This window comes from Hypomesus nipponensis, chromosome 15, assembly GCF_054491055.1.
Source record: "Hypomesus nipponensis isolate SF chromosome 15, ASM5449105v1, whole genome shotgun sequence".
Lineage (NCBI taxonomy): Eukaryota > Metazoa > Chordata > Actinopteri > Osmeriformes > Osmeridae > Hypomesus > Hypomesus nipponensis.
The window spans coordinates 17,350,057-17,376,979 of record NC_140375.1 but is presented as its reverse complement, the minus strand read 5'-3'; the positions used below and the strand labels follow the sequence as shown (position 1 = coordinate 17,376,979).

Genomic DNA, 26,923 nt, shown 5'->3' with positions numbered 1-26,923 from the left:
CACAGACAGACAGACACACACACACACACACACACACACACACACACACACACACACACACACACACAGACAGACAGACACACACACAGACAGACAGACACACACACTAACAGACAGACAGACAGACAGACAGACAGACAGACAGACAGACAGACAGACAGACAGACACAGACAGACAGACAGACAGACAGACAGGTACACAGACAGACACACATACACACACACACACACAGACAGACACACACAGACAGACAGGTACACAGACAGACACACACACACACACACACACACAGACAGACAGACACACAGACAGACAGGTACACAGACAGACACAGCGTGTGTTACCTGGGACTTGGACTTCCTGTATAGAGGCTGTTTGATGGTCTCCACCAGACTTGAGGAGCTGAAGGAGGCTGCGTCTCCATCACTGAACTCGCTCTCCTCCATCTTATGCATGTCAGAGAGCTGGCGGATGTGATCGAGCGCTGAGTATCCACTCTGATCTTCCTCCTCATACCTGCTGCGGGCGGAGGACAAGCAGCTGTTAGCATGTTAGCATGTTAGCTAACATGCTCCCTACTCAACTTTCAGGAATAGACACGGCGTTTTCCTCAGCCCCAGGGTCTCCTGAGGGTGTTCACAGTGTTTGTTCCGCTCACCTCCGTGGAGACTGTTTGCAGCCCAGGTCCACATCATCCGCTCCCTCGAAGTCTATGTCGTCTTGCACCATGTCCTCGTCGTCAGGGTTACAGGGAAGTGTTTCATCTCCCGGTTTCCCGGCAGAATCACTGTGCTCCTCGTCTTCCTCGTCGTCGGGGCCAACAAGCTCCTCCCCATCCTCCGGGTCGCGGGACCCCCGGGTAGCCTGCAAGGGCTTCTCCTCCCCATTCAACCTGGGAAGAACAGACACCTCACATCAACCACACCGCACATCAACCACACCTCACATCAACCACACCGCACATCAACCACACCACACATCAACCTCACATCAACCTCACCACACATCAACCACACCGCACATCAACCTCACCTCACATCAACCTCACCACACATCAACCACACCACACATCAACCACACCTCACATCAACCTCACCACACATCAACCACACCACACATCAACCACACCACACATCAACCACACCGCACATCAACCACACTCAAAAGCACACCCAAAAGCAGTCCAGCCCCCAGCACCATAGCACACGTCAACCACACACTGCACACAACGTGCATCATTCGCTAATTCTCTAACTATGAGGGGAGAAAGAGAGAGATAGAGAGGGAGAGAGAGAGTGTTAGATGGGAAACGTAAGAGATATTGGGAAACGGACTGGATGACAGATACGGAGAACGAGTGAGAAAAAGAGAGAGAAAGAAATATAAAAAGGAAGAGAGGGAAAAGTGAATTGACAGAGAGACAGAGAACGTGAGACAGAGAACGTGAGACAGAGAACGTGAGACAGAGAACGTGAGACAGAGAGAGGAAGAGACAGAGAGAAGGAAGAGAGGAGAAAGAGAGAGAGCTTGGCATGGCAGCTGAGGCAGACTCTCAAATCATTGTGTCATAGAGGCAGGGAGGGGAGGCAGGGAAGCGAGGCAAGGAGGGAAGGCAGGGAGGGGAGGCAGGGAGGGGAGGCAGGGAGGCGAGGCAGGGAGGCCCCTTTGGGTACTGGATCAGTCCGCCACTTAGCTGGGCCGCTCTGCCTCTCTGCCTGTTTATTTTCCTACTATCTCGTATTCATCTAATAGGCAAAATATTTAGCTGACAGCCCCATTTGGTGGGAGAGTTATGAGAGCGTTGCCAACCAGCCCATTTCACAGTCCCTATGGAGAGAAGGCCAGCTATCCAAACTCTCTGTGTCTTAATCTGCCCACTGCCTCTGCACCACAGGAAACCACCATTTGGTAAATCATCTGGAACCACATTTAGACTGATTCACTAATTACACTCAGGGATGTATTTCGTCAGCTCCCAAAAATGCAATTTCTGCACAAAGAGTCCAGAAACCAGCAGAGGGAAAGAAAGTAAAAGATCGACAGAGAGACAGAGAGAGAAAGAACCAGAAAGAGAGACATGAAGATGAATTAAGAAAAGAACAGAACCTATTATCGCCAAACTTCCCTCAGAGACAAGGACATTATCACAAACAGGATGTGATGCGTTTTAAAAAGCGTCTCACTAACTGAACAACTGTGGCAGAAAAGAGGGGAAATTATTGAAGTCTATATTTGTGCACAGCGCAGAATCTACACTCTACTGATGTAGATTCTGATACAACAGAAGTATTTCAGGAGATGTTTTGAGAGTTTCTAAAAAGCAGTGCCCCCTGCTGGAGGAGGAGCACTAGGCAGCCGGTACACTTAGGGTGCAGTGTCCAGACTGCAGGTCTACACAAAGGGACAAGCTCAGGCAGAAAAAGAGCGAGCTCTATGATTGAGAAAACAGATTCGCTAATTACGCTTTCAAACGTGGTAATTTGCCGAGGATAAAGTATCTATCATAAGTAGTCAGGAGCACAGCACTTTGAAAGGAAACATGAGCTGACCTCTTGACCTTGGACTTCTACCCTCTTCCTGTAGGCAGACATGTTGGGTCCAGATGTGGCCTGCACACATCTGCAAGTCTCTCTCTCTCCTCATGTCTCTCTCTCTTCTCCCTCTCTCTCTCTCTCTCTCTCTCTCTCTCTCTCTCTCTCTCTCTCTCTCTCTCTCTCTCTCTCTCTCTCTCTCTCTCTCTCTCTCTCTCTCTGTCTCTCTCTCTCTCTCTGTCTCTCTCTCTTCTCTCTCTCTACTGTCTACACTTCATGTCCTCCAGACCGACCCAGACTGGGAGATCTCTATCTTCTCCCCAATCTCTCCCTGATCACTCCAAGACAGATATAAATAAACCTACCAACCTTATTGCTCCACAAGCTCGCTTTAAACTCTCCTTCGAGTTTCAGGAATTTATTTGCATAATCATGAAAGATAATTGTATGCACACAGATATCTTTTCACATGCATGGCCAAAAGTCAACAGTTAAAATGAGCCCCTGCACGTTTCCAAATGTTGTAATTATCCAGAATGTCAGTTATGATCATGTTTTACCCAGAACCCCCATGGGCAACATTGTAATTAATAAAGTCTTTGGACTGTAGATCAGCAGGGGTCTCGTGGGGTCAAACAAGGCCGTGTCCACTGATGTTTGCCTATAATCATCTCCCTGTTTACCCCACAGCTCTGAATGACTGCTGAAGAAACAGGGTGTTCTGCTCAAGTCGTTCACGCACAAAGACCGACATACATTCACACACACACACACACACACGTCCATGACACTTACCCTTCCTCAGAATGGTCAGAAGATGCCTGGTTCTGGCCTGTGTTGCCGATAAAGTTTCGTATTTCATTGAAGTAGGAGTCTTCCTTGTCGTCTAGTATAGCACTGCTACTGTCCAGCTCAGAGCGAGGGGACGACATGGCGGTGCCTGGACACACACACACACACACACACAAACACACACACACACACACACACAAACATACACACACTTCAGTCAGGATGCCACATTGGGACTTACAGTAAATTGAACTGTACAACAATATCCGTCACTGTGAGATCCTCTGAGACATGACCAGAGAGCTGACCACACAAGCTTCACCCAGGGAGAGGAGTGTCATTTACAGAGCTACTGCAGTAAATTATTTCTGATTAATTGGAGACGTCTAGTGTATGACTGGCTGCTGGCCACTTGTCACTGGTCTCTTCAACTGTTTCAGTCGTAGCAGCACAGTCTCTCAGACAAACATTCTTGGTTTCTGCTGTAAAAGCAATTCCGTCAGAGAAAATATGGAATATAATTTGTTGTCCCAGAGCCGCAGACAGATTTATTCAATCTGCTTCTGCAGGTACATAAATGCTCTAGCAATAAGCAAATTAAATTTCAAGTCGTATAGCTTGAGACTTTACAGTTGCATTTCAGATGGAGTGCTCAGCGGTAGCTGCTGGTGTGGTTCAATCAGCGGCCGTGTGGCGGAGCTGGGGTTCACCTGAGACGTTACCGTTCTCATGCTTCTTCAGGTGGCGGTCCAGGTTAGTCTGCTGGCCAAAACAGCGGTCACACAGGTGACACTTGAAGGGCTTCTCCTTGTTGTGGATGTTGCGGATGTGTCGCTGCAGGTTGGAGGAGATGCTGAAGGAGCGGTCACAGTATTTACACCTGCGGACAGAAACACAGGTGTGCTCTCAGTATTCATCACAGGGGCTGAACATGGTTCTCACAGTCTCCTGGGGAAAACGTACACGCCAACACCAGCTTTTACAGACGAATGTTTCCCCTCTCTCACACAAGACAAATGAGCCTGTGGAAGGTGAAACGGCACTGTCTCTCATCTCAAGCCAGCGCAACAAAAATCACATTCTTTTCTCACAAAATAAGCATGCAGCTAATGCGTTTTTCACCCCCAGAAATCAGAGCCGAAGCCAAGTTTCTTCATGCAAAATTATACAAGATGATTACATCTTTTCTTTTGCTGGAATTAACTGGCTTGATTGGTTGTCCCTTAGGAACACCAGTTATCTTGCTAAAAACTGCAATAAACAGCCAATCTTGAAAGCCGTCCCAGCAGTGTAGTGGAGTCACAATGGGGCAGCTAAGGCCTCCTTCTGCCTCCCCTGTGGTCAGCTGGCTTCACTGAGGCTGGGGCTGCTTGTGGGATTAGGCCTGCAGCTGGGTTGGGGCTGGGGTTGAGGCTAGGGTTGAGGCTGGGGTTAGGGTTGAGGCTGGGGTTAGGGTTGAGGCTGGGGTCAATACTGATGTCATGCTCCTGCCTCCAACCAGGATCTGGACCTCTCCATCCCTCCATCCAAACGCACCCCTGCTCTCTCTCCAGCAACCATATTTCTTCAGGCAATTGACTTTATTGTATTATAACTGTTCAAGACGTCTACAGCACAGTAAAAGATAGAAGAATGCTCTCCAAACTGTGGACACCAGGAATGTTCTGGGAAAACCTCCACCAGACTGGACAACATCCACCAGACTGGACAACATCCACCAGACTGGGGAACATCCACCAGGCTGGGGAACATCCACCAGGCTGGACAACATCCACCAGGCTGGACAACATCCACCAGACTGGACAACATCCACCAGGCAGACTGGAGAACATCCACCAGACTGGAGAACATCCACCAGGCTGTACAACATCCACCAGACTGGGGAACATCCACCAGGCAGACTGGAGAACATCCACCAGGCTGGGGAACATCCACCAGACTGGAGAACATCCACCAGGCTGGGAGAACATCCACCAGGCTGGACAACATCCACCAGACTGGGGAACATCCACCAGGCAGACTGGAGAACATCCACCAGGCTGGAGAACATCCACCAGGCTGGGAGAACAGCCCCAGACAGATGAGAGCTCTCTGGAAGAACTTACTGCGCGCACGTGTTAGTACATGTGCGTTTCCCACCACGCTCGTTTGGTGGAGCGCGTGTGTTCTCAAGAGACTGGGTCGGTCTGTGTTTGACACGGACATTCACCAATGACCTGATGTCCTAATGAAAAGCTCTCCATTCTGCATTGTGTGTGTTCACAGACTGAGACAGCGGGGGAGGAGGTGGCAGGGGGAGGAGGTGTACTCCTGTCAACCAGACTCGGGTTCGGGCTTCCCACAGTCCTGAGGCCTCCTTATAAGGCAGGGTATGCTCAGCCATGATAACACACAGACACACACACCAACACACACACAATTATCCACCAAGACTTATAGCTATTTGTTTATCCTGGCACCCAAGGGTGAATGCTAACATTGCTGTCCTATTGCTCTTTCAGGGAAACGGGTTGATCATAGTTGTGTAAGTGAATGTTCCAGCAGGTGAGTGTGTGTGTGCTGACAGGTACGTGTGTGTCTCACCTGTATGGCTGCTCTCCTGTGTGTGTCCGGAGGTGGCGGGTCAGGTTGGCCGAGCGAGGGAATATTTTGCCACAGTACCTAGAGGAGAGAGGACATGCAATGATGTCGTTTGTCCAGCTTTACAGAGCACAGACACATAGACCATACCCGCTCATCTCCTGCTGTCATCTGCTGATCTCTCTCTGGTTCTGATAAACATGTTTCATTAATCAGTGTGTAACAAGCCACAGAGCTTAGTGTACAGCTCCCACACACACAAACACACGCTCACATACACACACTAACACACACACACACACACACAAACGCTCACACACACACACACATACACACAGCGGCAGCCCAGCCAAATCTGAATCTGTTAATCAGGACTAACTCTACTCCGACCGGCGTTACCACCATAGGAGACAGACAGATGTGGGAGATTGGATGTGTGTCAACATGGTTACCTGCAGGTATAGCGCTCCTTGCCCTTGCGCAGCAACGTTTCCGGAAGGGCGTTGGTCGGAGCTCTGAAGTCAAACATGGAGGGGACCGAGCGCAGGAGGTCACCTGACTCTGGCTTCAGGGAACCAAACGTCTCCAGCTTCTCAGCCATGTTCTCAATGGCTGACATCTGTGGAGAGAGAGAGACACAGAGGGAGAGAGAGAGAGAGAAACAGAGAGAGAGAGACAAAGAGAGAGAGAGACCTTGGTTAGAGGTTCTGTAGAGCAGGACTGAAAGTCATTTTTCATTCAAAGGAATTATTTGTATTTTATGGGTGAGCAAAAACAAACTTTTGATTGATTGTAATGATTTAATTAAAAACAACATATTACCTAACACATCAACACATTATCTAAACTTTCATTGAAATTAGGCTTCAAGAAAATTATATTTCCCCCCCCCCCAAAAAAGTACTTATGCCTATTTTGCTCAACTTAACTGAAGGGATTCACTTGTGCCTTAAATGTGTTTGTCATGTTGATAGAGCTAATCAAGACCTCTAAATGATGTCCCACTCGCTCCTTTTGCTCCAGGCCTACACATCCATGATTATGTTTTTACACCATTAGATTTTCTCATATTGTCTTCCATTGAAAATCTCCCCAAAATGATTGTAAAGATAAGATTTTGGTCAACACTTCTACTCAAAATCCCTAAATATGAACGGTCACTTTTTCTTTTTCGGATTTTTACCAACCATAACTTAGCACATAAAACATTGTTTTTTGTTCTTAATCAGACATTTTAGTCATTGGGTTATTGTAACGAGTGAAATTATGTCATGCTTATTATATTTTACACAATGTTCCACCAAACAAGGCAAAGCAGTCCCTTACACACACACACACACACACACACACACACACACACACACACACACACACACACACAAAAGGAAAGGGATATAATAAAACATAATCTACTAATTACGGGTAACATTTGCTTTTCAAAGATGTTTGATGTGTGCATAGATGCCCGTGTGTGTGCATGTGTATGTTAGAGAGCGTGTGTGTATGTGTGTGAGAGAGTGTGTGTGTATGTGTGTGTGCAGCCAAATTAACTGTCAGCACTGTGCAAATTTGAGGGAGAATATGTATACTTTTGATTTGTGTTATGTGTGTGTGTGAGTGAGAAAAAGAAAGAGAATATATGTGCAATGTTTTTGTGCATGGTTGTGTGTGTGTGTGTTGGGGGTGTGTGTGTGTGAGTGTGTGTGGGTGTATGTTGGGGGTGTGTGAGTGTGTGTGGGTGTATGTTTGCGTGGGGCAGACGAGTGATTCATGTCCATTGCTGGGCTGTAACCCATTGTGTAGAGAAGGTAGGCAGACAGCACATTTGTCAATATGAAGGATGTTGACGTTACTGATCAAGGGCCAGACACGGGTAATAATGATATGGCTGTGCTGGGTTGGGGGGGGTGGGAGCGGCCTGGGGGGTGGGGGCGGGGGCGGGGGCGGGGGCGGGGGGGCCCTAGGGCATGTCAGCTCATCTCACAGTGGAGGTTGTTTTTAAGGGGCCGCACATTTGCATTATTTTGCGTGTATTGCATTTCCAGCGTGTTCCTTATTCTTATTTCAATAAGGCTACAAATCACTAGTGATCCAGGGGCCTGCTCCTGGCCTGACATTTCATCTCCCTGTTCCACCCCCTGTCACTCTGACACAGGCAGAGAGACAGACAGGAGGAGGGAGAGAGAGAGAGAGAGACATAGAAAGAGAGAGAGAGAGAAAGTGAGAGAGAGATTTAAAGAGAGAGAGAGAGAGAAAGAGAGAAAGCGTGATGACTGATGAATGACAACAACCACATCATCTGATTGGCCGAGGAGGACCAAAGACTCAAAGTGTATGGTTTGTATGGCAGTGCCTGCATTCTGACTGGGTAGGTAGCGAAGTGTCAGTTCAGTTTGATAATGAATATGCCAAAGCTCCGTGAGGAAGGGTGGGGGGGGCTGAGTGGGTTAGAAATCCAATTCTTCGGAATGTGGTTCATTAGGATCGTTACGGCAACAGGGTGGCTACGTTTCTATAGCTCAATAAGAGGCTGTAATTCTAGGTAGCATTAGTGGTCCTAAAGCTGTCTAACACAGTGAGTCTGAGATAAGACAATTCAGCTGTTCAACACACTGAGGGCCGCATTTACTAAGGATTGTGCCCATTTCAGGAGTAAAATAGCGGGTAAAGACATAAAACCGTATATACAAAGGCAGCGCACTTGAGTAAAAATGCAGATTACTGCTGCTGGGAGGGTATAAGGGAAAGTAGGTGTGTGCCACAAAGAGATGGGAGGAGAGGTGTGTTTCTTCCTTGTAACATGTTAATGTTAGCTGTAACTTCGTGAACCATTATTTCTATCTCCTGTTCACTGAACCTTCTTTTTCTTTTCCTCGAATCACCCATGGTGGCAGTAACATGCAGGCGATTTCTCCCGTAGTTTAATGGCGCCCTAATTAGCACTAAAGGGCGGAGTAAGACGCTGATTGCCCAACGAGGATCTGGTTTGATAAATACCACGCAAAATGCTGAAATACACCGTGCGCTATTTGCGGTTGGGCAAAGGCGCAGATTAAGCTGCGGTTGCAATGTTAGTAAATGAGGCCCTGAGTCTCTGAGATAAGACTGTTCACCTTCTGCTAAGTGTCTCATGTCTCTAACTGCTCCGGGGCAGAGGGAGAGACAGAATCAGAGACAGCCTCAAAGACGTCAGAGTCAGACTCAAGTCTCACCGTCTCCCTGCCTCGTCAGATATTGATTCGGTCTGACAGGACACAGAGTGTGAGATGTCTGGAAGTGGGACAGCTCGATGAATAGCTGCACATTTTAGCCCCGCTGAGATTCCCTCGCCCCCCCAGCCCGCAGCCAGACACCCCCCCCCCCCCCCCACCCTCCGGTTCCCCTGCTGCCCTCCTGTGTGTCGTTGAACTTGCTTGTTGCTGTAGTGTCTCTGAGGGGCCTCTGTTGATTGGCTAGCCTCAGATGTCAGTAGTGTTGTGAGCAGCTTAATTAGTGAGATGCATTCTCAATTGTTGATCTTATCAGAAACCAGATGTCTGGGGAAGTTCCTCCCCCCTCACCAAGCCCACTCCCCGCCCTCTCCACATCCCTCGGAGACTGTTACCCTCTCGCTGATGCAGAATCCCCCCACCCCCCCAACGCCCACCCCCCCAACGCCCACCCCCCCAACGCCCCCACCTCTGTGCCCATTTTAGCAGGATAGCTTTGCTGTCCAAACAAGCAGGCCTCTAGTCAGTGTTAGATGTGCAGAGTTGCTATGTGGGGAAACCCCGTAAAAAGTCCATCATCCCCAGAGCAAATAAACACCGACCGAAAACCTCAAAGAGTTTTGTTTGCGAACTCAAGCAGTTTGGTAATATTGTTTAAACACAACAATTTACTACATGAGGATTATATTTTATATACACAACAATTTGTAACAGTACTTCTCAACATGTATATGTGAGAAATGATTGGTTGGTCAGATACATGCTGAGAACTGTGGGGTGGAGGAAGACGTTTGTCAGGACTTACCCAGGTCCTCTGGTCTGGCATACGGAACTGAGGGGCGGAACAGAAGGAAAAGAGTCATCAGAATCAGGAAGTGCATGAATCAACAGCTTTTGATTGGACGCACATGGCCAAGGAGGGGTGGATGTTAGGCTGGGACGGGGTGACTGACTTCTTCCAAAAGGCCCCTGGCCAGAGTTTCTGGGAATGATTTACGTGTCCAGACGTCATAAAGTAATAAAGATGTCCTTAACTCTGTAACTGTTTAGGTTGATAGGACACCTCATTAAGCTGTGGGTGACAGCCTGGAGGACAGGCTGAAGGAAAAACTGGTTCACCGAGTGAGGAAAGGGTACATAAATCAGGCGGCTGAAACAGCCAGTAAAAACCAGGCCTGCAATCTATGGCTGGTTAAAATGCCAGGCTTGAGAAAGTGGTGTTTTCACTTACCGGGGCAGAATTAACGCATGCACTTCAGCACACACACACACACACACACAACAGGCACACAGAGACCAGGAGCACATCTTTAAGAGCATATCATTTTTATATTGACAGACCCATGTGAGGATATGTCACTGTGTGCCCTTTCCAGTCTCCACATCTGCTTCAGATTGTCGAGAACAGGCCCAACCAGCTCCAGCACGGATCAGTCTGCATTCCCCCCGCCCTGCTCTCCCTGCTCCCGCCCCCCCTCCTCTCCTCCGGGCCAGCCCAGAATACTGCACCCCTCCCAGACCTGAGAACCAGTTGATGTAACCATGACAACACGGAGAGGAACCTACCTGAGGATGGAACAGGAAGCCTGGGTTGGGACGCATGTACTTGTCTTTCAGAGCCTCAAACGGGTCTGTCATCTTCCTCTTCTCAACCCTGCTAATGTTACACTTCTATCAGTTCTTACATGCACACGACAGGAAAGCAGAGATGGCTAGTTTGATTCAATATTAAAGGGGAGCAAAAGTTTCAGGATTTCCTGAATGGGTTTTGATGTTTCAGTACCATAGTTTTATAAAGAGATGAGATTTGATTGCATGTGCAAGTTGTGTGTGCGAGTTGCAAGCCGCCGCACAGTGTGTGCAGTCGGAGCTGGTGTGTGGTAGTGCGAGAGCTCACAGTACCTGTAAATAGGGTCCATGAAGAAGGGAGTGGGCCTAGCGTGCTGGAGAGAAGCGTCCGCCTTGGGCAGCTCCACCCCAGCCTTGTCATCTCCAAACAGGCCGCTCTTCTCCGACGCCTCCTTCCTGCTCCCACGGACCCTGGCGCCCATGCTCAGGTCCAGGGGCTGGTCCTGATTGGTGGAGGCCGGCGCCTCGGGTTTGGAGGGGGTGAACAGGGAGGGCTTCTCTTCCTTCCGCTTGGTGGTGAGGTCGAAGGGCGACTCAGAGGTCCTGCTCTGGCCCTTCTTGGCTTCGTCTCCAGGGGACTTGGGCTCCCCCTTGAGGATGGGGGGTCTGAGGTCCCTGTCAGGGAAGTGGTAGACTGGAGGGGAGAACGCAGGGAAGAAGGGCAGGGGGAACATGGAGGGGTACGACAGGGCCCCCGCCTTCTTGTCCTGCAGGCCCGCCAGCCCGGTGGAACCAAAGTACTTTTCAGCAATCGAGGCAATGGCCTTAATGGAGTCATTCACAGCCCCGGACACAGCTGTGTGTTCATCCAGGGAGGGGGGGAACAGGGCGGGGCCAGGGGCGTCCTGAGGCCCAGTGCTGACTGTGAGGCTGGGGCACTGGGGGTCCACAGCCTTTCTCTTGGAGCCCTTGCCATTCTCCCTGAGCCTCTCCTTGTCACTCTCCATGTCACTGTCCAGCTCAGAGCCAGACGAGCTCTCCAGGTCGCTGCCACTGGGAGTGCTGACGTCATCCAGGTCGCTGCTCTCTGATTGGTCACTGATCTTGCTGCCGTGCCTGTGATTGGAGGAGCGCTGAGCGTGGCGCTCCGCCCCCTGTGAGTCACTGACCGGTGACTCCTTGTGCAGCGCCTTGAGCATCTCTCGGGCCTCCTGAGCACCAGGGCTGGGGGGCAGCAGCGGGCTCTTACTGCCTGGACCTGGGGCTCTTCTGAGCGGGGAGCTGGCAGGGATCAGAGGGGGTCTGTGGTACAGTCCAGAGGGAAACAGACCAGGGAAGCTGAAAGGAAAGGCAGGCGCAGCCGGAAAGGTCAGGCCACTGTGATGCCTGTTGCCCCCAAAGTAGTCAGCCAGCCCAGCACTGGTGTGACCCATGGCCCCAAGACTGGACTTGTCCATGGTGGGAACCCCAGGTAGGGCCATGCCCTGAGCAAATAACCCCCCTGTTGTAAAATGATTCTTGCCCTCGCAGAAGCGGCGGTGCTTGTTGAGAGAAGAGGTGGTGCTGAACATCTGGCCACAGTCCTTGCATTTGATCTGAGTGCGGCAGTCTGCGTGCATGCGCTTGTGGCGGCACAGGTTGGAGAACTGGGTGTAGGACTTGTGGCACACCTCACCTGCAGACACAGGAGACAGACACAGCCCACTGAGTAACTCTACACACACACACACACACACACACTTTGTACTTTACATTTCTATTGAAGCTCCAGAGGAGTGCAGTGGTGCATGGCAGACAGGCTGTGAGACACAGGCTGGCCCTGAGCTCTCAGACATTAGACAGGAGGGGGCAGGAGGCTCCAGATCCTGGTATTGTCCTGGGGTTCATTTCCCAGGCTGAGTCAGTGTGCCACCCATCACCTGCACATCCCTGCATCTCAAGCCATTGTGCTCCCAGGGTCAACCCAAGCGCTCAGTAAACACTCAGACACATACATAGACATACAGGCACATTTCACATAACACACACACACACACAGGGTCTGTCACAGAAACACAGCACAATGGCTCTATTTTTAGCTGGAGAGGGAAGTGAAGTTGAATGAATCCTATCCTGTACGTCCGATTCCCAGGGACATGTCCCTTTCCCCCAAGCCTCTCTCTCCCCTCCCTGTGTACCCTCCCCATCACACTGTCATCCTGCCCTGTCACCTTCCCACACTTCTGCCTGTCTGGCCTGGGGGCAGGGGGCCGGGGGGCCACACCCATCTGTGAAGCAGAGGACTGAAGCCCTTAACCTGCCTCTGTTAAACCCACTCTCCCTGCATTGGCCAAGACTGTCCTACACTGGAGAGCAGAATCTTCCATTAGCGTGCGTGTTAAACTATGCTAAAACTCAAGATTTATATAATTAGCTCAGCTCTAGTAAAACATCAATTATATAATCTCTCTTGTGAATTTGCAATTATAGACTCAAACGTATTACACTAAAGGGTATTTATTTATGGTAAAATACATGTAAGCATGTAGGGTTTTGTTTGAATCTAGTGTACATGAACAGGAGGGTTGGGCTGTGGACGATGACAGGGGCACTTTGCTGCAGTGATTTATGCGTCTGTCGTCTGGGGCAAATGTCACAAAACGAATGATTAATGGTTCATAATCTCTTGCACTGGGTCAGTGTCACAATGGATCACTAGTTGGTCATTCTGTCCATGTAAATATGAGACATGGCTTATGGTGTCTGCTAAACACGTGCTGTTATCTGTTTCCTCTGCGTTGGGTACCTTGTTGAAACTCCCCACTGTAAATCACAAAGCCAGACACACACACACACACACACACACACAGGGTCTGACAGAACTGATTCCCTACACACATGTGTTTTGTCAGCTCTCCATAAACTGTAACTAAATATTATAAACACATTCCTGTGAGATAAGCGGTAAGAGAGTGTCTGAATTAATGACCCGAACACTGCACAATCATGGCTAGGGCCCTTCCACTATTTCTGAATACAAGACACACACACACACACACACACGCACACACAAACAGATACACAGCACAGCAAGCTGTAAGGACGTACGTGCCTTTCATACACAAACAGATCCCACATATGCTCTCCCACAGCTGTCAGGGCCCAGGGTATTCTGTCTTTAACACAGTCATTAGCAGGTTTTAAACCTGCATATTTTCAGCTGATTACAGCAAATGGATTCTACCCTGGATGGTGGTGGGGGGGGACATGTGGTAGCTATTTATCTGGAATGGTGCATGTGTGGGGGGGGGGGGGCAGGGGACATGGGGGCCTGCTGTAGGAATCAGCCACTCTGGCCTGTGTGTGTGTGTGTGTGTGGGGGGGGGGGGAGGGGGGGGGGTCACAGCCTGGGGTCAGAGACAGGGGGTCAAGCTGCTGCAGGGTAAGAACAGGGGTTTAAGGTTACAGGTCACTAAGCAGATAAAGTGTACTACCCCAGGGTGTTTACAGACTGGGGGAGTGGGTCAAGGTAGCAGGCTGGAGGTCAAGCCTGGCCCAACAGGTCAAAGAGACAGGCCAGAGGCAAGGTCATCCTTACAGTGTGAGGTCAAGTGTAGGATTAGCCTACTCCATCATCGCATCTGTTAGTTATACAGAGTGTATAACTATTGTCGGTACTCAACTCAACATGAGAAATGCTGTTTCTTAGGCTTTGACTGCATAACATATGCCTACGGTATTATTCCTGTGAAACCCAAAAATGTTACGTTTTTGTTCAACTGAATCATGGCAGAACATTGGAAGGCATTCCAGCAAAATAAGCATTTTAATTTGTGCATTTACAAAATATAATTCACAATTGCTCTATAATTCAATATTATGAATAAATAATGACATTATTCCCCCCAAATCATATCAAAGTTAATCATTTCGACATTCATGACTTTGAATACTACATATTACTGAGAACAAACGCAATGGTGCAGAATACTTTAACACAGTGAGATGGCAGCACTAAAGGGGGGGGGGGGCTTTGCTGTCTAAAAGAAGATGGAAAAAGGCGTGCAGACTTACATATGAAGGGTCTTAGTGACTTACATATGAAGGGCTTGACGCTGCTGTGGATGTGCTTGTGCTGCTTGAGGCCCGAGGACGTGGCGAAGGTCTTGCCACAGTCTGGGCAGGCGTGAGCCCGCGCCCCAACGTGCTGGGAGCGGATGTGCCTCTGCAGGTTGCTGGGGTCAGTGAACACCTGCTGGGAGGGACACGCACACACACGCACGAGTTACCTTCAGGAGACCTCGACACACACACACACGCACGAGAAACGTACGGAAGACTTGAACGTCCACACACACACACAAGACTTATGGATCACCTGAACGTGCACACACACACACACACACACACACACATACTCTACAGCAGAACTGAACATACACACTACCACCTTATTCAATCAATAAAAAGAACATCTGTACAAAAGAAGCAAATGTCCAGTATTCTCCGTAAAAGGTTATCACATTACCTTGGAGCAGTTCTCACATTCGTAGTGTTTGCCGCTGTCATGTGACATTTGATGACGAATCAGGTTGGATTTCCAGTTAAAGGCCTTGGGACACTGGTCACATTTGTACTCCCTCTCTTCTGAGTGTGACAGAGCATGAGCTTCCAGGCTGCAGACACAAGGTGAGGGTCTGAGCGGAGGGCAGAAACACGTCCCTAACACGGGTCCTGTAAAGACCCTCCACCCAACTTGGACACAAACAATCTCGTCCCCCAAAAAAGGTAGGAAGCGGTGCAGGTGTGCGTCGCCTCTTACCTCTGGGAGTCGGGGAACACCTGCTCGCACTCCTTGCATTCCTGCAGGCCGTGGGCCAGGCTGGGGTAGTCCTGGTCCTCAGGGGCCTCCAAGTCGCTGTCGCCCTGCAGGAAGGAGGAGGGGGGCGTGCCGCAAGGGCTCTTCTGGTGCTCCTGCAGCTCCGACTGAGAGTCAAAGTGCTGCTCGCAATCCTCACACTGGTACTGCCTCTCCTCTGAGGACAGCAGACGGGCCCAGAGTTAGCATGCGTGTACATAGTGGTGTGTGTGTGGGTGTGTGTGTGTGTTGGTGTGTGGGTGTGTGTCTGTTAACTGACCGTCTATGTCAGGGGCCATGTTGTCACATAGATATTCCTCTGCCTTCATGAACTGCAGTAACTCTTCTCCTGGGTGGATCTCTCTGATTGCCGTGTAAAAAATCTGGCAAACAAACACACACACACGTACACAGACATATCAACACACACGCATCATGTTAACCTGCACGTAGAAAACGAGAAACGTCCTCGAAAACGAAACCTTGTTGACGAACATCATATATTTCCGACCTCTTCCAAGACAAAAAAAAAACCTTCAGGGAACATAGATAAGTAAACAAACTTTGCCTCAAGTTCCCCAGCGCACCAGGGAGGTGCTGACCAGGTCTGGTCACACGGGGTCCGGTCTGGGCCCCATTGTTCAGGGAGAGAATGTAGGGAAGAGAGGGGCAGCGCAAGACCCCCCTCCACCTCCCTCCACCTCCCTCCACCCCCCTCCACCCCCCCCCCCAGCCCCTCCACCCCCCTCCACCCCCCTCCACCTCCCTCCACCCCCATCCACCTCCCTCCACCCCCCTCCACCTCCCTCCACCCCCATCCACCCCCCTCCACCCCCCTCCACCTCCCTCCACCCCCCCCACCCCCCTCCACCTCCCTCCACCCCCATCCACCTCCCTCCACCCCCCTCCACCTCCCTCCACCCCCATCCACCCCCCTCCACCCCCCTCCACCTCCCTCCACCCCCCCCACCCCCCTCCACCTCCCTCCACCCCCCCCCCAGCCCCCCCCCACCCCCCTCCACCCCCGCCCCCAGCCCCCCCCAGCCCAGTTCCCACTGGCTTCCTGCATGTCTGCTCCATGGCTCTCAGACCAGGCCAGCAGCCAACACATCAACATCATTCTGTTGAGTTGGAGACAATAAAATGCAAGTTCAAACGGACGAGTGCTGCAGGTCTGTGGGGAGCACGAGGAGGGTCACAGATCCGAGGTCAGCGTGGGTTCACACTGATCCAGCTCTGTGGTGGCGGTGAGAGAGAGACACGCAGGGAGCCAGGCTGGAGACATGAGCAGGAGGTCTGGGTTCCTACTTCCAGTCTCACCTGGAGGTCAGCTCCATGTGAACACACAGCCTAGACGTTCCCCATCTCTAGGGTTCCTTATTTATTACCTGCTCTTATCCTCTAGATACAGGGCTAACATATAGACAGGTTGTTCCTCTAGATACAGGGCTAACATATACACAGGTTGTTCCTCGAGATACAGGGCTAACATATAGACAGGTTGTTCCTCTAGATACAGGGCTAACATATAGACAGGTTGTTCCTCTAGATACAGGGCTAACATATAGACAGGTTGTTCCTCTAGATACAGGGCTAACATATAGACAGGTTGTTCCTCTAGATACAGGGCTAACATATAGACAGGTTGTTCCTCGAGAAACAGGGCTAACATATAGACAGGTTGTTCCTCTAGATACAGGGCTAACATATAGACAGGTTGTTCCTCTAGATACAGGGCTAACATATAGACAGGTTGTTCCTCGAGATACAGGGCTAACATATAGACAGGTTGTTCCTCTAGATACAGGGCTAACATATAGACAGGTTGTTCCTCTAGAAACAGGACTAACATATAGACAGGTTGTTCCTCTAGATACAGGGCTAACATATAGACAGGTTGTTCCTCTAGATACAGGGCTAACATATAGACAGGTTGTTCCTCGAGATACAGGGCTAACATATAGACAGGTTGTTCCTCTAGATACAGGGCTAACATATAGACAGGTTGTTCCTCTAGATACAGGGCTAACATATAGACAGGTTGTTCCTCTAGATACAGGGCTAACATATAGACAGGTTGTTCCTCTAGATACAGGGCTAACATATAGACAGGTGCTCTCCTGCCGGTTCCCTTCCTCCTCACGCTCGCTATGAAAGCCCAGAAACACAAACGTATCAGAGGTTATTATCTTAGATGTTGGTTACCCTGGCATCATCAATCAACAGAGCTGTAGAGAGAATGTAAATGTAAATGTAAATAGAGCGTACAAAGAGTCCTGTTTCCTCAAGTACTCCAAAAGGTCAACGTGTAGGTTTGCCTTTCCTTTCGCTCTGTAAAGGTAAAACCTTCTAGCAATATGAATGCTGCCCCTTCTGCTGTTCAGCACAGGACAGGTAGGCTGGTCCTACACTACAGGACAGGTAGGCTGGTCTTACACTACAGGACAGGTAGGCTGGTCCTACACTACAGGACAGGTAGGCTGGTCCTACACTACAGGACAGGTAGGCTGGTCCTACACTACAGGACAGGTAGGCTGGTCTACACTACAGGACAGGTAGGCTGGTCTACACTACAGGACAGGTAGGCTGGTCTACACTAAAGGACAGGTAGGCTGGTCTACACTACAGGACAGGTAGGCTGGTCCTACACTACAGGACAGGTAGGCTGGTCCTACACTACAGGACAGGTAGGCTGGTCTACACTACAGGACAGGTAGGCTGGTCTACACTACAGGACAGGTAGGCTGGTCTACACTAAAGGACAGGTAGGCTGGTCTACACTACAGGACAGGTAGGCTGGTCCTAAACTACAGCACAGTTTGTCTCGAGCACGTAGCCCCAACCTTTAAAGCACTATGCTTATAGTATACCACCTGCATCTCTCCTGGCTGACAGAGAATCCATTTTACTAATGAGATTAACACTCATATCCATCCACACTCTTATTCAATATTTTAGATCTTGGTCACATCATATAAATATGACTAAATTGACTTAATACTATATCACAATTGAATATTCTGACAGAGGTAGAAAGGCATAGTTGAAGTAGACTAACTGTATTTCCTTTATTATCTCGAGGGCAATGCACCCCTGAAGAATTCAGTTATGAAACATTTACTATCACGGTTCTAATACTTTAATTATTACATTATTAAGAGCATCGCTTGACCAAATCAGAATCCACCTTACTGTAATATCTATTGTCACATTTTTTTGGAGAACTCTCACCAAAAGTTACAAACGCCCATATAAAACCCTGCCTTTGACAAGCCAGAATAATGCATCAGGTTAGGACAAACAGACCACTCAGCTGTTAGAGATGTACCTTAGTGTTCTGAAAACAGCAAACCCTCTCTCTCCTCTCCTCTCCTCTCCTCTCCTGCTCGTAGCTCTTTCTCCTCTCTCACCACCTCGCTCCTCCTCTCCTACCACCTCGCTCCTCCTCTCCTATCACCTTCTATGGAGTTGTCATTAAGTTGTATGATAAACAGAACTAAGTCAGAAAAACCCTGATTAAACCCAGTTTATTTAGTCAATTAGGGATTAATTGCGTACACATATGTTTACAGGCTGTTTTCTGAGTCAACTTCTTTTGTGTGCAAAGTCTGTTGAAATCAGATGATAAAATGATCATTTAGCATGAACTTGACTGGCAAAATACAGGAGGGGAATTTGAACTTGGGACCTCTTGGTTTGTGGTCAAATGCTCTACCTCTGAACTGTTCCCTTCACACATAAGACCGCACTACCAGCACATAATATAATCACATTCAGTGCCTGCATAAATGTCTACACTCTTTCTCTCTGACGCACACACACACCTCACCCATGTGTATACATCAACACACCGAGACAGACATTGCAGGAGGTTTTCAAGACATCCCCATCAAGTATTGAATTAAAGCAAAGGCCAGCCATTGTAGCACACCGTGTTTTTGAAAACACGAGGGGTGTCCGGAAAGCATTAAGAAAGCACATTGTACTGTGTTGTGACAGTGTGTGATATTTAACAATCCCCTCATCACAGGCACGTCTGTGACCCACCAACACCTTACAGAACCACTGGAGCAGAACCTCTATGATGACAAGCAGGCTTGCCCCACAGTGCTGCTAGGCTGAAAGGGTGGGTACTGCTACAGTTTACAACATAAGGGCTGATGATGCTTCACTGACAACAGAAACAAGCCTGCACACTGTGGAGTCTACAGTAACACTGGACTCAGGATGAGGATTCAGGAACCAACAGGAAGAAACAACTAACACACTTTTTATACAACTGTGAGTCAGTCTATTCATGTTATTTTGTTGTCTCCTAAATGTTAAATATTTGACTCGATATTGATATCTTCAGATGAGAGAGATTTTAGATATCTACCTGAAGCTAAACTTAAGCGTGAGATTAAATTTACTCCTCTCACATGGTCTCAATCCATATGTCTCTGGACTGAACTAGTGATCTACACAACATCCAGCATCAAACCCAAGCCACCACCACATGAGATGTGACGACCCACATGTGTGTGGAGGCAGATCTCTCTAGTACTGGAGAGGAGAATAGGGTTCGGGCATTCCTGTCATACCTGCCAGTTTACAGTGCCAGCGTGTGTGAAGTGTGCAGAACGATCAGACTGCCAGCCGTGTGTGATCTGGCCGTGTGGTCCTCCACACACATACCAACGCACAAACATCCATAAACACAACACACTGATAGAGAAGCAAGCAGTGAACTCAGGGTGGCCCTGCACGGCATATCTGAGTTAGATCACAATAACACCCTCACACTCTGTGGAAGATAGGAGATGAGGTAAGGCTCAGGTGCTCAAGTGCTGAGGTGCTCTGGTCAGCCTGTTGTCCCCACGTACCTGGTCGTCTACCTGACACGCGCTCAGGTTGGGCTGCTGGGTAGCAGGAGCGAACTGGACGTGCTTCAGCCAGCTCCCCACTTGAGGTTCGCTGGCATCCAGGCTAAACTTGACACGGCCCGACCCGTCCAAGATCTGGAGAGAGATGAAGACAGAGAAAGCAAGGGTCACATCTCTATCAGCATAGGTTACTGTGCCCACATTTGCTAACCACTAACCTCCCATGGAGAACCAAGGGGAGTTGCTTTGAATCTCCTTGCAGCTTAACGCTCACAACAAAAAACAACTAACCACTTCATGATGTCATTTTCTAAATAGTAATGTAGTTTACCATGGTATGGTGACATTGCTTTGCATCATTAACTAAATGTTTTAAGCTCAAACTCAAAAAAACAAAACAATCTGTGGTCCAGAAGTGTAGAAGAATGTCTTAATTTGATCAAGGATACAAACACAACAGACAATGGCTTTCTCTTAGGAACGTTCTAAGAGTGTTGTACGTTCTAAGAGTGTTGTAGAACGCTCTTAGAACGTTCCTAAGAAGCTCTTAGCGTTAAGAGCTTCTTAACAAATCTGGGAAACCCGGCCAATGTCAGTTTTGTTCGTTCAAATATTCTTGACAAGAGGGTGATTTCATTTTGATGTCCCATTTTAATTTAAAACAGACTGATATAATTCTGAAGTTGTCTGTGAAGTATTTCATACAATGCCTCAGCACAAGGCAAACACATTTTACCTGTGGTGGCGGTGTGGGCCGCTGAAACATTGACATTTCAAGGGCCTCTTTCTTGAGACAATTCTTCTCACGAGACTAAATACGTCTGACTGTCATTAAGTAGCAGGGAAACCAGACTAGATCATGCATTTTGCTATCGTGTGATATAATACACCAAAGAGTAAAAACAGTAACAGTTGCACAACATTTTTATGGACATATAATTATAATTTTAATCTTCTATTTTTTATAAAACGAATATAGATAAAACAAATAATGTGTACGCCATGGCATTAATCCAAGTCAAATAATTCGATGTATTTTATTAATCAATAGGCCGACAATTAATAAGGAAAATTAAGGGACCAATTTGTCAAATTTAATCATACGTTAAATTGTACAAATTAATATATATATATTTTTTTTTTTGTCGAAATGTTCAATTTGATTCAAAAGTACAATACCATCTGTTCATACATTAAACATATTGTTATTTAGACTAAATGTGTAAAGCGCGGCAACTGATAGCCTAAGTTCTGAGGACGCGGTTGTTCTCTTGTGATACCAAAAATCAGTTAAGGTCTCAATAGTCTAAGTTTGTATAGGCTACTCCTGAATAAATATTTACGTGGGTGTGCGTCGTGTCGAGAAAGAACTTGAGACTTTGACTGCGTTTTTTTTAAACCTGAGGTTTACAACACGATAAATTATAGTAATCAATTTATAATGCAATGAATTACATAAAATACAATATACGTCCGTTTTGGCTTACCGTAGAAACTCCCTTGCAGCACGCGGAAGATGCGATCCGAAAACCTCTATTAAGTTGTGATGGATTTTGATTTTATTTTTAGTCCGCTTAGTTGGTCTACGAACATTTGAAACGTTCACAAATAAATGAAAATGTAATCACGCTTTAGTTCTGGTCCATGTGTGCTCGTGCCCAGTGTTCTTGAGAATACCATTGTTGGAAAAACTACGAAGGCTATCACGGTGTTGTATCTCCCTTCCACATAAAGTACCAGACGTTTGCTCCGCGCACTTTCTCACATATCATTTAGACACCTCCGAAATCCCTCGGAACAACAACTTGGTCCAACTTCAGCTCGTGAGCGAACTCGTCCGCTCTTCTCTGCAAGTTTCCAAAGCTCCCAGGTATCCCATGACAGAGCGCGCGACGATTAAACTTGTCTCTTTTCTTCCCCCAGCGCGTGATAGTGAGATCGAAGGATCGCCCACCTACTTGCGCGTCCAGTGCTGTGTGATGTGTGTGTGTTTCTGTTTCACGGACTGTCTCTTAAAGAGGATCTTGCTCGCCCATCCATTGAGAGCAATGCACAACGAAGTATCTCGCCTGTCCGCGGTCGGAAGCACCACTCTTCGCAGTAGCCCAAATGTTATGGGATGGGACAGAGGCCAGGTCGAGAGGAGAGGTCACTGGGAGGTCGTGATGGGCTTTTCGGAGTTTGTCTAGGCTGCATAAACATTAACCTAAATTTACAAGCTTTAATGAGACCACCGAATAATCAAGCAATCATCCACATTTCCCTCGCTCTCCTGCACGAGGCTGTAGAGGCGCACAGCCCACCAAGTGCACTAAGCCCTGTTCAGTGATTCATGGCGGCGATTCTCTAAATAATAATGGGAGTAAATATTTAGACAAATTGAAATGCATAGGCTAAATAGAACTTTTTTTTCCAGGCAAACGCCACGCTGTAACAATAACTGCCTATAAGTGACATTCTCAAGTGTCTGTAGCACCTGCCTTTCGAGACCAGACATTAGCCCCCACTGTACGGGTCACCCAGCGGCCGGAGCTAGGACACTAGACGGAGACCCTCTGTAATGCTGAATACATAATAGAGCCTAATATAGGCTCTATTATGTTCCCTGATTAGCCGTTCTCTCCCAGACTTTTAAATGTTGCAAATAATAACCACTAACACGCATATAACCGTTTTAAAATTAGTCAGTTATGTCTGGTAAAACTAAAATGCTAATTGGCCTTACTTGTGAGCAATAGTATATAAATGGGAATGTTTCACTGCATGCAGGGGCAAGGGAGAGGATGATGGATACTCTGGGTCACACTGGCCACTTTCTGTGACATTGACCTTCCATCCCAGATAGTCTAACGTCCATTGTTGTATTAAATCGCAGAGCAAATATTCAGGAAGTACAGGAAAAATTGTGTGTAAATAAGATGGACATTGCCAGAGATTCCCACCGTCGGCGCTCCTTGAGAACCGAAATGAAACCCCGGTCCGCCGGTCATTGATTTCCTGCCTTTCCTCGACTTGTCCATTGTTGGACCCCTTTTTAATTTAGCCATAAATTGGGAAAGCTCGAGCTATATGAGCTGTTCTATTTTCTTCCTGTCAGGGTGAGGGATTTGTTTTATGATGCATTGTGTATTAAATACAAGTAATCTGGGAAAGTAATTGCCTGCCTTCTCCGGGTACGATGGAGCCTTCTGATAGACCCGCGTGCTCTCAGTGAAAAGGAGGAAACGTTAGTGAATAAACAACCGTTCTGTGGTATCACTACCCGGCCCGGGGTAAATTGGGGGTAGAAGTTTTAGGGCCGGGCGGCGTAGACAACGACACTGTCATACTACTCTCTGTCAGGAGATGGCGTTCTGAACTGAATAAGTTTCTTGAATTATTAGGCTTACTTTAATATTCCAAATATAATATCGTAATAGACTAAATGTTTTACTAGGCTAAGTAGAGAATTTAGTACAGTGTGCTCATGAATAGATGTTTGTTTCCGGTTGAGCGGCTTGTATGCTCAATGGATTTCCCAGACTGTGTGCAGAAGGCTCTCTAGAGAAAAGCGCATCAGTCAAGCGCAGAAACGCCCGGTTATTGAGATGGGGGTCATTGCGTACTCGTCCGCGGAATTGCAGCACACAACATCGTCTACATTAAGGCGTCAAATAGCCTAGCTATATCAATAGATGGGACATGAAAGATTTAGTTGTACGCTGACTATAATCTTCAGAACGACCTATAGTAAAACTATTGGATCTAAAAGGAAAGAAAGATGCAAGTGCATTTAGAAAGTGTGTTCTTTTGTTATGAGTGAATTTAAAACACACTACGTTAATTGTATGAACCATTGTAGTGCCATTGTGACAGGCAAATATATTAAATAGTTCTGCTTTATCGGATCCAAACTCACAACTATAGGCTGTGTCATAATTTAGACACACTAAATAGACTACTGTGAGATAGCTGTTTATCAACAGATTACAAACCAACTGCTAGAGGGTAGCCTATTGATTTCTTCTGTTTTATAACACGCATAATTTCATTTGGGTTTTGCTTTAAAATCTGTTACTTCCAGATAATGTATTTCTCCAAAGACTTTAAAGTGTTGTGGAAATGATTTCATGCCTTTATTGCATTAAGTGTCATATGTTTACTTGGCGATTTAGTTTGAAATCGGAAAACCATTATGAAAACAAAACTATTAGTTAAAAAAAAAAATTTAAGCTTCCCGTGCAGCTTTAAAATAAAATAGCGGTAGCCTAATTGCTTTCTTATTATTTAGAAGAAAGTTTATTGTTCATCTGAGGTAAAAGTTGCTTTTATAGCCTATAGCCTAGCCCACTTGTAAGTCCGTGTTGCATGCCGAAGGGCAGTCCCGGGTGGTTGAGACTGACTCCGCCAGAACCTGCAAGCTGCGCCCTTCACACGGAGGAGCAGGCTGCAGCGCCGCTAACAGAAACACTGTGCATTCCAGCACATCCTTTAGGAAAAAAAAGAAGAAAAAGAAAATATCGCAGCCAAGTCCACATGAAATAGTTTCACCATTCATATAGAGACCTCCCATTGACACCAGCGAAAAGCTGCGGTAAGTCTCCCTCAATCATGAGTCTCAGATTCTCCTATTCTATTTATTTGAGTGAATGGGGGGATCCAATCTAGAGGCAAAAAAAACGAATTTAGAAACTATATCTAAATTTAAAAAGCAGTAGGAACATAAATTATGTCATCACAGAAATTCGTTAAAACATTCGTAGTTTTATAAAAGGCGAAATAAAACAAATAGCCTATTACAAAAAATATTTTATCATTGCAAGGTTATAATATTATTACTGGCCGACATAAACGCACGTGTTAAAACATGTGATGACAATAATCATAATGATTATAATAATACTTATATAAATACTAATACTACTAGGCTACTACTTCAACTACACTAAAAATAACGCATTTTATGGTTAAGAATATTATAATGATATCCTTTGAATTAATACATTCCTAAAATGTGACGTTGAAGAACAATAAGTTATCCCGGAGTTGCCTCTTTAGAAAGTCCCGTTTTAAGGGAGTCTCCTTACGGGCCAATTACCATTAAAAGAGAGCAGAGGAAATGAAAGGGGAAAAATGTAAATAAAAAATTTCCTTGGTCTGGAAGTAGGCCCGTTGTGAGCGCGTGTTAATCTCCACCTCAGTAATTTGGTACTCCAGGAGAGGACAGAAGCCCCGCTGCTGTGCCCTGCACTTCATAAATCACAGCTTTATGTGGACAAGGTCAGCGGCCCCCTGGCTCCGCCCGGCCCCTGCAAGCGACGCAGCGCGCCCGCCATGTTTACCCTGCTGCCCGGGGCTCTCCGGACCAGACCAGCTCACTTCTAATTACTTTGGATTATTTTCATTTGGCGGGGTCAGCCAGGCATTCCGGGACAGGGATGATTTCCTACAAATTCGATGTTCTTTGAGGAGTGGGCTTCTCGTGTTTACCCAATCATTCTGGCAGTGTCTGCTCTGACTTAAGCCCCCCCAGTAGCCTACTGCATTGACAGGCCTGTGAGGTCCACATTACAGACGGACGACTCACATGCCAGGAGACTATACCATAGAAGAAGCACGTTGTAAAAAAAAAAAAAGACTTTTCTAAGTTAGCTACTTCAACGTTTACCCCCATTTTAACAACATTACTTTGAGTTTGACAGCTTCGTTTTACACACACGTAGGCTATTTATCTTTGCAAAGAGATTGACTAAATCACAATGTAGGCAATACTGCTTTATCAGAGTTGGAGTGAGATTTGAATCTCGCAAGAGAAATGAGTGAATGAGATGTATTGTTTTCGGACATGTGCAAAGGTAACTATTTGACAGCTGGAGTGACTGGACGTGACTGGAACAAAAAGAAAATTACACTACAAAACATGACCTGGATTCAGAAAATGTAGCCTAAACTAGACCAAGGTGAGGATGCATATTTTAACATTAGCCCACAGTTTGATACAGGCCTAGCTGTATATTCAACTAGGCCTACCATCCACTGAACTATACTGACAATATGGGCCCCTACACTGAATATTAGGAGAATATTGGCGTGAGCATGTTCTCCAAAGAGCTGTCTTGAAAATTGCGTGTTGCGGGGGTGTTGAATTATAGGCTAGATATTTTTCAAACTAAAACAAAGGGGTAGGTTACAGGCTGATACACGTGCATGTTTCTACCACAACGCCTAAAAGCACACCGCAAAGTATGTAGGACACGGGGTCAGATTAGGTCGCAGCGAAGTCAAAGTTAACCCTTTTTTTTAAAGCCATAATTTTGCTCCGCTGAGCGATATAGGATCGGGACACGCTGTAAAGAGCCCGGTAACCTATCACCGGAGAACGCCGTAATTAGAGCATGTAGTTGGTCACTACAGGGTGAACAAATTGGTTCTTAAACGCTCGTATCATCTTTAAAAGAGCTTTTTATGTCAGAAAAGATTAAACTGAACACACGAACTTCAGATCTGAGGAACGGGTGTTGCACATTCATTACATTTATTGAGCTGTCTGTCCATGTTTG

At 47.3% G+C, this 26,923-nt stretch overlaps 1 protein-coding gene across 10 annotated transcripts in view; it reads right to left on the bottom strand.

Annotated features, from left to right (window-relative positions):
• mecom (MDS1 and EVI1 complex locus) overlaps window positions 1-26,923 on the bottom strand; it is a 114,750-nt gene that overhangs the window by 2,179 nt on the left and 85,648 nt on the right. The window contains exons 1-15 of one of the 10 annotated variants that reach the window (XM_084674386.1): window positions 21,872-22,523; window positions 20,385-20,519; window positions 15,800-15,902; window positions 15,484-15,697; window positions 15,190-15,337; window positions 14,736-14,916; window positions 11,016-12,357; window positions 10,680-10,770; window positions 9,919-9,945; window positions 6,357-6,523; window positions 5,908-5,985; window positions 4,035-4,204; window positions 3,328-3,472; window positions 660-893; window positions 346-520 (exon numbers count right to left, since the gene is read on the bottom strand). In XM_084674386.1, coding sequence (XP_084530512.1) covers window positions 346-520; window positions 660-893; window positions 3,328-3,472; window positions 4,035-4,204; window positions 5,908-5,985; window positions 6,357-6,523; window positions 9,919-9,945; window positions 10,680-10,770; window positions 11,016-12,357; window positions 14,736-14,916; window positions 15,190-15,337; window positions 15,484-15,697; window positions 15,800-15,848 — 3,021 coding nt within the window. In that variant the 5' untranslated portion in view covers window positions 15,849-15,902; window positions 20,385-20,519; window positions 21,872-22,523. Of the gene's footprint in view, window positions 1-345; window positions 521-659; window positions 894-3,327; window positions 3,473-4,034; window positions 4,205-5,907; window positions 5,986-6,356; window positions 6,524-9,918; window positions 9,946-10,679; window positions 10,771-11,015; window positions 12,358-14,735; window positions 14,917-15,189; window positions 15,338-15,483; window positions 15,698-15,799; window positions 15,903-20,384; window positions 20,520-20,715; window positions 20,817-21,871; window positions 22,524-26,923 lie in introns of those variants that run through there. The other 9 variants (XM_084674384.1, XM_084674379.1, XM_084674376.1 and 6 more) reach the window with 9 other exon arrangements.